At 32.9% G+C, this 12,456-nt stretch overlaps 1 protein-coding gene across 1 annotated transcript in view; it reads right to left on the minus strand.

The window, feature by feature from the left end:
* Positions 1-10,518, minus strand: part of LOC308269615 (vomeronasal type-2 receptor 26-like) — a gene marked incomplete at both ends in the record, with an annotated part of 34,712 nt that extends 24,194 nt beyond the window's left edge. The window contains 4 exons of the mRNA XM_080704982.1: positions 329-1,138; positions 5,531-5,828; positions 6,305-6,468; positions 10,444-10,518. Coding sequence (XP_080561108.1) covers positions 329-1,138; positions 5,531-5,828; positions 6,305-6,468; positions 10,444-10,518 — 1,347 coding nt within the window. The remainder of the gene's footprint in view (positions 1-328; positions 1,139-5,530; positions 5,829-6,304; positions 6,469-10,443) is intronic.
* Positions 10,519-12,456: the final 1,938 nt, after the last annotated feature.

Consider the following 12,456-nt stretch of genomic DNA (forward strand, 5'->3'; position numbering starts at 1 on the left):
ATGTCTAATCACATAAGAGCCAAAATATTATTGATGAAATAAGCTCAGGATCTGATAAACATTTTCCCAGATATTATGATTAGTTTTGTGATGGAAATATTGTATTATCAAGGCAGAAAAGATTAATCTTCCAAAAGCACTTTGCTATAAGTACCATTTTTTATAAAGGGACAACTATGGGATTATCATGAATCAAAAAATTAAAAGGACAACCCATGGCCTATTACACTTAAGAAAAAAAAAGAGAGAGAGAGAGAGAGAGAGAGAGAGAGAGAGAGAGAGAGAGAGAGAGAGAGAGAGAGAGAGAGAGAGAATGAGCTGCTCCTACCTGCCAAGGATGAGGAGTCAGGTTCTCATCTTTATCAAGGGATTGTTCTTCCACTTGAAGTGAGAGTTGTTCATGAAGAGCCTGGGCAATGGCGTGCACAGCAGCATACACCTTGTGACTCTGGGCTGAGGTGTTCATGTCCCAAATATCTAGACTTCGACTTGCCAGGGTGTCATTTTGTGCACATCGACTCAATTTTCTGGTCCCATCTCTAGACAAATGTGGGCATTCAAATATCATAGACCACACATCCTGGATAAAGATATCACGAGGATATTTTGCAGGCTGAACACTTCTGAGAAAATCTTTAAAACCAGGAATCTCATCCATATGGAAAGAAAATGATAATCCTCCACCAAAATATGTGTAACTTTGACTTGGTTCAAAGGGTATTGTTGTTAAATCCCAATCAGAGATTGTGACAAAGATATTGCCAGTTATATTAATGCAAAAAATGTTATATACAAATCTCAGAAGAGAATATGTGTCACCAAATACAACACTGATATCTGTAGATGTGATTTTTATTTGAAAACTGTCTGTTTCAATTGTCTCCTCAGCAGGAAATTCTGGAATCCTTTCTGTAAATGCAACACACAGCCTATTTTTGGTCATTTCTTGGGTCATGTCCCTGATGAATGTTTCTCCTCTGGTATCATCTGAAACCACAAAGCCAACCCAGACCCAACCAAAGTGCAGCAGAAGTCGGATGATCCCCTGATACAGAGCTGCAGAGTCCCTGGGAAACTGGTAAAGAGACGGGAGCTGGGCTCTGTCCCTGAGACTGAGGTCAAAGGGACCATAGCTGATCTAAATAGAAGACAAAATTATAATACATATTCATCAATGATTTGGTTTATTCTATTTCTTACATGTACTGTAGAATTAAAACAATTAAAGAAATCACTTTATGAAGAAATAGCCATATATTTTATTTCACTCATCACTTAATTTACACTTCTTACATTTTTATACCCAGACCCATATTCCTTTTAAATGCATAGTCAAAAAGGACACAAAATCTTGTCATACTTTTCTTATCATGTGTAAAGCAAATTTTTAGAGATTGTATACAATTTCAGAATTTCTAGTGTTGATCTCTATGCTTTTTGATCACAGAAGTAATGAAACATTAATGTTCTAGATATTTTTTAAGGCTACAATATATAATCACACTAACTCAGAAGACAAATATATTAAGCATTTTATCATTCAAAATAGAAAAAAAGTCTATATTACCTAGCCATCCCTGCACCTTTCTGTTACCTTTAAAATAGATATTTAGCTATCACAAAATGAAAAATTTACATCTGAATGTTTTCTTTTTCCTTCAGATATAATTTATTGTGTCCTAAACTTACAATTACTCCCATGTTTCTACCCTACTTTTTTCGGCTACTATTCCTTCATGTCTCTTGACTTTCCCTTTTGAGGCTATTGTATCAGATATCTCCCCAAATTCTTATTATTTTCAAGACTAGGTCACTGATGATGAATATGCTAAAATGGCCATTTACCAGAACTTATTTTAAGTAATCTACTATTGGCTTAAAAGAGTTGATTACACCACAGACAGTGAGAAAATTAGAAGATCACCAAAAAAATTTGAAAATTTATAATTCAATTAATTGAAAACCATAGAAGTCAAGAGATTTCTATACATGTACAATCTACCTAAATTAAATACAGATGATATAAAAAATCTAAACTGACCATAGTAACCAAAGACATAAAAAAAGAAACAAAAAATCTTCCATCAAAGAAAAGCCCAGGTTCAGGTGAATTCCTAGCTGAATTCTACAACACTTTTACAGAAAAAATAATGCAATGCTTCACAAATTATTCTATAAAGTCAAAAGTAATGGAATCCTGTCAGAATCATGTCAGAATCATCTTAACACCAAAAACAAATATTGATTTTCTCAGGCAAAAAACATTACAAACCAATACCCTTGATGAACACAGATGCAAAGGTACTCTAAACAAAATACTAGTGAAATTCATTCAAAAACACAGCAAAAATATTGTATATTATGATCAAGTTGGTGTCATTTCAGAGATGCAAGTCTGATTCAACATTGCAAATTAATGCATATCATTAACCACAATAGAACTAACGACAAAAATCACACGATCATCTCAACAGATGCTAAGAAAGCCAACACCCATTCATCTTAAAACACTGCAGAAAATTAGAATAGAAGAACCTCTCCTCAACATTATTAAGGCAATATACAATAAACTCAAAACCAACATCACTTTGAATAAAGAAAAACTACAGGAATTTCCTATAAAATGAGGACCAAGACAAGGATGCCCATTCTCATAACTGCTTTTCAATACAGCACTTGACATTCTTGTTAGAGTAATAAGACAGAATGAGAATATAAAGGAATTCAAATAGGAAAAGAACTAAAATTATCTCTATTTGCAGATGATTCTATATTTAAAGGATGTAAAAATCAGAAGACATTGAGAGATGATTAATAAATTCATCAAAGTAGCAGAATCCAAAATCTATTTTAAAACATCAATAGCTTTTCTACATGTCAACCATGAGTCCACTGAAAAAGAAATTCAGAAAATAATTTTATTCACAATGACCTCAAAAATTATAAAATATTTAGTGATAAATCTAATCAAATAAGAAAAAAACTCCATGATGAAAAATATAAAATATTAAAGAAAGGAACTGAAGATCATAGAAGACCAATAAATATTATCAAAATAGTCATTCTACCAAAAGAAATCTACAGTTAATGGACTCCCTATCAATATGCCAGTGTCATTATCAACAGAACAAAAATCTAGAGAAACAAAAGACACACAATAGCAAAAAATTATCAGTAATAAGAACCATAAAAAAGCATCACAATGACTGATTTTATAGTACAGAGATATAGTGACAAAAAAGTATGGTATAAGCACAAAAGCAAACAAACACATAGGCCAATGGAACAAAATAGAACATGCAAAAATAAAACCTCACCCAGCCATCTGATTTTTGACAAAGGTACAAAAAAATATGTTTGAGAAAAGACAAACTTTTCAACCAATGGTGTTGGGAAACCATCATTCCTTCTTCTCCTGCATTTATTTTCCAGAATATGGTGCTCATTATCACTCTGCTTTACTAAAATTTCCATATCTCTTCAAGCTTCTAATATCAAAATACTCCATGGTTCAAACTGGATCTTTCCCCTTTTCACAATACGCATTTTCTAAATGATCTTTCAAATTTATATGTCCTCCCTAAAATTTAACCCAAACTATAAATTCATATATCCAATTGCTCACTGGGCATCTAAACTTGAATACTTAATAGAGACTTTGTACTTATCAATTCCAAACCTTTGATTTTTGGACATACATACTTATTAATTGCTCGTGAATTTGCTGGATGAATTAATGCATACTTCTAGTATTTAAAGAGAAAAATCATTAAAGTATAAAAAGATTAACATTACATTTAGAAAGAAAACAAAACATTTTGGAAAACTTAGATGCGAAAAAGCGACTTTAATAGATAAAACAAATAAATAAGATGATCATATTTTTAAATCTGTTGAAGCTTGATGGTGTATAGGTAAGGCTCATTTAATCAGTCTAGTTTTCTGTGTACTTATATTTTTCCAAAATTGAACACTTTCTAAGATATTTGTTTTAGAAATACATACTTGAAACACGTGACATGAAGTCCCATTTATTTAAACTATATTTGGAAAAAATGCATATGTTGTATGGAAAGGCAAAAAGAATAATTTTTAATAAGAATGAGAAAAATGATCCCACCACCATCTCATGACCAAGGGACAAAGTTAATTATATATATATATATATATATATATATATATATATATATAGTAAAATTATACATGTATACATAAAATAAAATATATACATCAACATAAGTAAATAAAAATTAAACAAGTAAAAGCATTGGTAACCTGATATAATATATTTTAATAATAGCTACAGGGATTTCAAGAAAAAAGGTAATGGAGTAATTTTTTTTTTAATGTCAATCACTAAGCCTAATATGAGGAGGGAGGTGGGAGGAAATGGGGTGGGAATTGGGAAAGGGGTAAATGATTGATTTGTACATGTATGCCTCTGCCATCTTGTACTCCATTGAGATGTATGACTGCAAGGCACCAAAGAAACTTTTTAAAATGAAAATAAAATGTGACTTTCTTTAATGAAAGAAAGGTATTAGGAATTCTTGTGAATTATTGTTAGTAGTAGACACTAATATGTTTTAATAAGAATTTTCATTTTTTTTACTTATTAGTGGATTGTAGTCATACATCTTAACGGGTTACAAGATGGTAGAGGCATACCTACACACATTTCTATCAAAACACTTACAAACATGAATACATTTGACTCAGAAATACTATTATGAGGAAAATGTATAAAGGTAGTTGTCACTGATCAAGAAAAGTTTTTGCTAGACAGAAATACAAATTTAAATAGTCTTTATAACAGAGGAAAATTAAAAACAAACTAAATGTTTTTAAAGCTAAATTAGCTAAAAATATTTTAGAAATAAATGTTATATTGAGCTGGGCGTGGTGGCGCACGCTTGTAATCCCCGCGCTTGGGAGGCTGAGACAGGAGGTTTGAAGTCAGCCTCGCTGGCTTAAGAGACCCTGTTTCCAAATAAAAATATAAAAAATAGGTGTCTGTGAGTGTAGCCCGGAGGTAGAAGGGTTTCCAGGAACCCCAGTACCACCGCCACCCCCCAAAAAAATTAAGGTTATGTTGAAATTTAAACTGAAACCAATACAAATAATATACTATAAGTTAAAACATTCATAGTATTTACTCTTTAAAAAAGAAAACATTTAAAATAAATGAATATAATTGACATATACTAATAGAGCTATGATGGTCTATCATTGCATAGTAAAATAGACTGGATGATAACACCCACCAACAGTGAAAACTTCTCTCTGGTTGGAGGGATTATACAGGTTATCACTATTATCATCTATATACTTTCCTCCATTTAAAAAGTTTTCAATGGAAAATTCTATTATACAAATATATTGTTATGTTATAAATTAAATTTACAAAAGTGCTTAATTCAACAGTTAGTTGTTGAGAAGATACATGCATTATCAACATCCATATGGAATATGGGGCAGATGTTACTCTATTATTATGTTTAGCTTTAAAAGTTATATATTTTTTACTTACCTGAGGTATATTATACAGAGATAGCACTTGAGAAATCTGAGTTGATATTACTGTAGAAACGCCTCCTATCACGGCCACCAGCTCGTCTTTCTTCTCAGCCCTGCAGTTGTAATTAGGGACTGGAGGACTCTTTCCTGAAAGCAGAGACATGGGACTCTCCGTGGCCTTCATCCCAATAAAATCTGTGTTGAAGATATAGAAGCCCAGAGACAGATTGAACAACATGTTCACGTCCTTGTTAATTTGTTCCACAGCAAAAACCATGGCCAGCAGGTGCTGATAGTGCTTGGTGAGAGCTCTAGAATACAAAGGTGGAAAGGATATTTTATTGCTATTTGCTGTAAAACAGGATGAGCCATGCAAAAAATTCAAGTGAAAATCTATGAAATCAATAGGACATTCTAAGTTGAAAAGGTTGAGAATATTGGTGCCTGAAATAAATCAGATTGGAAGTCTGGTTTATGATAAAATTTACAATTTTGACATTTTGATGTGCAGTTTAAGTTTGAGAAAGAAAGGTCAGGGATGAAGTAAATGAAAAATAGAAATAAAATTTAGAATTGTATGGGATTTTTTTGTGTTCAATAACAGGATGTAGCTCAGAAAAAAATACAGTGGAAGATTACCTATGACCACACAAATATGATATTAAATACAGTAATTTAAGGAAAGAGTTTATAACACTATCTACAACATTTTTCTCCATAAAAAAGTAATCCTTAACTGCAGAATGCATTTTCACCTATCTGCGGTACAGAGAAGCCACATACTTACGCAAAAACAAAATCTGGCAAATACACTGTATCCTGAAATCCAAACATATATTTTGTGTCCCTAAGAGTCGCTCTTAGGGAAAAGAGTCCACCAATAATGACATCTCCATCCTGATAGTAGCCAGGAGAAGCAGGGATAGCTGATAAGAGGGTAGAACTTTGCTCCTGGAACAAAAAGAAAGTGACAAGAAGAGGAAAAGCAAAGGGTAATTTCATATTAACACTGACAAATATTAGTGAAATTGACAACACCTCAGAAAAATAATCTACAGAGAATTTTCTCTTGAGAAGAAGATTCTCAAGAATAGTCTATTGAGAATCTTCTCAAGAGATGCTCGTGACTAAAAGCACTGTGTTCAAACACAGGCCTCTCCATTTGACATGGGGCCAGTTTTTAAAGCTTTGGCTTGGGCCTGAGGTAAATGTGCTATACATAAACATTGCCTTGTTTTCTTGGAGTGTGTTTGATTTGCATCTGCTCAACCATCAATCTGTGGTGCATTCATACAGTTAATGTCAGTCTCCAAGGGGCCATAACTCTCTAACTTCACACCTGGTTCTGTTTCTCCTAAGAAAAACATCATCAAAAACAACTTTAAACCAGAAAACACTTCTAGGAATTTTGTATCCTTAGTGGTTTCAGATTAATTAGAGATGCCAAGTACTATAGAGTACTATCCTGAAATTACATTAGTATGGGTCAAGGAACTTTGTCCAAATGATTTCTCCATTATTATCAAAGGTTGATAAGATAGGAAGTCCCAGATATGAGGAAGGAGGATATCAAAGTGCAGAGTGGAGCCTAATCCTTGAATAATCATGTATACATTTCTGCAAAACACATTTCGCAGAACCCACACAAGTGTCCAGCGACATATGAATGCATAACAACACTGTATTAAATGGATACAGTGGAATGTTATTCAGCCATGAACTAGTCAAATATCATGCCATGTGCAGGAAACACATGGAATTGGAGATCATTATGTTAAGAAAATCCTCTGACTCAGAAACACAAGTATTATACATTTTACCACATATGTGGAATCTAGACAGGGATGACACAGACATAGAGGAGAAACATTTAGAAGAGATAAAAGATATAGAGAAATTGGAAAAGGAAAGGTAGAATGGGTGTGGTAATAGACATGTTCAAAGTATGTTATAGGTATATGCAGTGAAACTCATTATTCTGCATTTCCGTATTCCGTACTGAATATAAATGTTTAATGAAAACAAATGTAAAATTATAGAATATTCCTTCATGAAAAAATCTTCAAGAGAAAACTATCAAAATTTGAAAACATACTTCCAGTACTATACATCACCATCAATTAGGATTTATCTCTGATATAATAAGATTGATTCAACATACACAGGTCAGTTGATAGTAAACAGATATAGTACATGAATAAATAAGGTCAAAATAATAACATCTTCTCAACTGAGGCCAATGAAGCATTTTTCAGAATTAAACATTCTTTCAAGGAAATAATTTTCATCAATTTAGTCATAGAAAAAAATGTATTGCAAACTGGGAATGGTGGTGCACGCTTGCAATCCCAGTACTTGGGAGGCTGAGACAGGAGGATTCCAAGTCTGCAGCCAGCCTTAGCTACTTAGTGAGGCCCTCCACAACTTAGTGAGACCCTGTTTCAAATTAAAGAATAAAAAATAGGGCTGAGGATGTAGCTCGAAGGTACTGGTTGTACAGTTTAGAGGACTTACACAGAGGAAGAAATTAAAGGTATCAGCATGCCAATCAAAAGGGAAGAAATGATCTCACATAGCATGACCTTGAACATAGAAAATTATAAACACTCTAGTAAAAGCAATACAAGGATCATCACTCACTCAGCGACTGTCATTCAATATAGTACTAGAATGATAGCCAGCAAAATAAGACAAGAAAAAGAAAGATCTTAACTGGAAAGGAAAAGTTAAATGGTTAATATTTGTTAAATTAGAAATCTCAATATATTTTAAATATAAGCACATTTATAGAGCTACTAACCCTTAATCCAGCAATTCTATTTATAGGAATCTATTAATAGTACATGCTTCTGTCTTTTTTCTGCCTTTGAATGTGTATTTAGCTGATGAGTCAATCTGGAAAAATCACTGATATTTTTCTGCACAACCCTGATTGCCTTCCTTTTGGGGACATGACTGACCAGGCTTTACCCTGAGAGAGTAGATCTCTTTCTAGTTTTTCTCTTGCCAGAATCCTTTTGACGAGGACTTTCTCACAAAAAACATCAATTCTCAGATTCTTCCAAGAGCTCTCTCTCCCCCATGATGTTGTCAGAAACTTTTAGATTCTAAATAGGGCCATGAGACCATCCCTGATAACAGAACAGCCATAACTTTTACATCTGGGGCAGGATGGTTAAGGATTGGTACTTTTTCTCACCAATCTTCTCTGTGTGTGTTTATAACCAGGATTGAAGGTTGAAGGCTACCATATGGTAACTTTGTAAGATCTTGATTTAAATAAAACAAAATAAAAAGGCTGGTAGGCATGTAATTAAGTGGTATAATGCCCCTGTTTGAATGGCTAGTAACAAAAAGAAATACAAAACACAAAACAAAGTAAATAAGGTAAATGAAAGAAAAATATAGACCTGTATTGCCACATGAACATACATGTAAGAAAATTAAACAAAATACTTCAATTAGAATTCAACAACACATTAAAATAATTATACAGCCTGACCAAGTAAGATTTATCATCTATATTCAGGATGGTTCAGCAAACAGAAATTATTAATGTGACCACCACATTAATAAGACAAGAGTGAAAATTACATGGTTATTTCAGTGGATGCAAATAAAATTTGGAAAAATTCAGAATACCCTCATAAAAATATTCTTTTTAATTTTTGTTTTCATTTATTTTTGTTGTTGTTGTAGTTGTGAGCTACATCCCAAATACTTAATGTAATATATTCTTGACAACTTAGATATAGAAGCCATATACCTCAATACAATAAGAGTCTGGATTACAAAACAGTACAATGGTAACCTGTATCACAATGCAATAATACCCTGTATAACAACCCCACACTAGCATAATATCGAATAGTAAAAAGCTGAAGAAAGCTTAAAAAGGAACAGTAAGAAGCAAATAAGCCAGAGAAAAAGTAAAATACACTAGTCATCCAAATTAGAAAGGAAGAAGAGAAATTGTTTCTGTCTTTTTTCAGATGGCATAATCTTATAGATAGTAAAACGATTATATCTATACATAAATTACAAACACTATTTGTAGATTATACAGAGAAACAGAGTATTTAGTCTATAAATTGTGCTTGATTAGTTGAATTTCTTTAGTAGAGAAGAATTATCTCAAGTGCCCCTATTGCACACTACACAAAAAATAGATTTCAAATGTATTGCTATCTAAATGTGAAATACAAAATAATAATACAAAATAATAAATAGAAGTTAAGGATTAATTTTAGCCACTTTGCCATTTTGTCCAGTTTTGTTTTAAGAAAGCTATTTGACTTAATTGATGAGCGGCTATTTCCAAAAAGGTGTAAAAGTACGAATATAGCAAGGTTAGCCTGGGTATTAAGTATCTGGAGGGGGGAAGAGAAATGAGGGGGGGGAGAGGGCACCAGATACAGATTACATGTATAACATTTACTTTCAATAAAATAAATTTAAAAAAATAAAAATAAAACCCAATTAAAAAAAGAACATTCTGTAAAACAAGATATTTGCACCACATAGAAAAAAAGGTCACTTCAAATGCTCCATACTAATACCTGTGAAAATTCTTTAAGCATCTAAATATACCAATAATATACAAAAATAAAGAAAAGATGTATAACCACTATTGGGACTAAATTTCTTATTTAAATATACTGAGGATCTGATAAGCATTTTCCCAAGCATAATGATTATATCCTGTAAAGAAAGAACATGTTTTTATCTCAATGGCTAATTGTGAAAAGACCATGAAATGTGAAAAGGGAGAGAAAGTGCACAGTCCATTGCAAGAAGGAGAAGGAGCTGTTGCTGTCTGCCAAGATGAGGAGTCAGGCTCCCGTCTTTCTAGAGAGATTCTTCTTCCACTTGAAGTGAGAGTTCTTCATGAAGTGCCTGGGAAATGGCGTGCACAGCAGCACAGACCTGGTAATCTGGGCTGAGGTCTTCATGTCCCAAACGTTCAGACTTCAGCTTGCCAGGGTGCCATTTTGTGCGCATCAACTCAATTTATTGGCCCCATTGTTAGACAAATGTGGACATTCAAATATCATAGACCACACATCCTGGATAAAGATATCATGAGGACATTCTGCAGGCCGAACACTTCTGAGAAAATCTATAAAACCAGGAATCTCATCCATGTGGACAGAAAATGATAAGCCTTCACCAAAGTATGTATAACTTTGACTTTGTCCAAAGGGTGATGTAGTAATATCCCAATCAGAATTTGTGATCCAGACAGTGCCAATTATATCACAGCAAAAAAGGTTATGTATAAATATCAAAGGAGAATATGTATCACTAAATGCAACATTGATATTTGTAGATGTGAATCTTATACTAAAAATATAACTGTCCATTGTATTCTCGGCAGGAAATTCTGGAATTCTTTCTGCAAATGCAACACACAGTCCATTGTTGGCCATTACTTGTGTTATGTCCCCGAGGAACGTTTCTACCCTGATGTCATCTGGAACCACAAGGCCAACCCAGAACCAACCGAAGTCCAATAATCCCTTGATACAGAGCTATAGAGTCCCTAGGAAACTGATAAAGAGAATGGAGCTTACCTCTCTCCCTCAACCTGAGGTCAAAGGGACCATAGATGATCTAAATAGAAAACAGAGTTACTGCTTACACAAAATGATGATGTTTATTCATCAATAATTTAATTTATTCTATCTCTAATACACACTGTAGAAGAAATAAAACAATTGAATAAATCACTTTATGAAGAAATATTTATTTTACATCACACATAACTTATTTACACTTCTTATATTTTGTATAGTATGTCCTTTATGTCTTACAAATATCTACCAGGAGGACAGAAAATTTTAATTTACTGTTCTTATTCTAGTAGTGCAAATCTGTAAAGATCATATACAATTTTGGAATTCTCCATATTGAATTCTATTCTTTTTTAACACAGAAGTAGTGAAATATTAATGATCTAGGTATTTTTCTTTAAGCCACAAATATATAATAAAATTAACTTAGAAAAACAAATAAATTAAACATTTCATAATTCACCATAGAAAGAAATCCATACTTACCTAGGAACCCCTGTGCCTTCTGTGCACAGGATATATTTAACTACCTCAAAATGAAAGATAAAAGCCTGATTATTTCCTATCTCTTCCTTGTTATTTCTGGTAGGGTAAACTAATGTTTTAGGGGCATTAATTAATTAATTAATTGGCATTTGGGATTGAATACAGGACATTCTACCTCTGAACTACAACCTACTTCCTTTTTATATTTATATGTTGAAACAGGGTCTTCTTACATTGCTAAGAATGGACTTGAATAAAATATCTTCTTGTCTCTGTCTCCCAAGTACTGAGATCACAGGTAGGCATCACTACACAGATTAATTAATATTTTATACCAACTTTCAATTTTATCATAAGCCTTAAAACATAAATATATTTGGTTCAAAAATGTCATTATGAAATAAATATTTAAAGGCACTTATCATTGATTAGAAAATGTTTCTTAAAGCAAGGACACATTGAAAAACTTCATAATAGAGGATAACTGAAAACCCAGAAAATTTTTTTTTTTTTTACTTTTAGTATTCCACATTTTATTTTATTTTTTATTGATTTACAGGTTTAGTAACCCTTTGACTCAGCAATTAAAATTTTAAGAATCTACCTAAAGTTGCATTCGCACATTCCTTTCCTCTTTCTGCCCATAGGTGCCCATTCCCTCATAGGGTATGAGAAGTCTTTTCTGATGGGCCAATCTGGGAAAATCCCTGGGTTTGCTCTACATACCTCTGCTTCCCTCCCTGCTGAGTGGAGCAGTGGCCATGCTTTTCCCTGAGAGAGGACCATCCCTTTCTGTTTTACTCTTACCAGAGTCCTCTTGAGAATTAACTGCTAACAACAACAACAACAACAACAACAACAACAACAACAACAACACAAT

Source organism: Muscardinus avellanarius, assembly GCF_963383645.1.
Source record: "Muscardinus avellanarius genome assembly, chromosome: 11".
NCBI classification, from domain to species: domain Eukaryota; kingdom Metazoa; phylum Chordata; class Mammalia; order Rodentia; family Gliridae; genus Muscardinus; species Muscardinus avellanarius.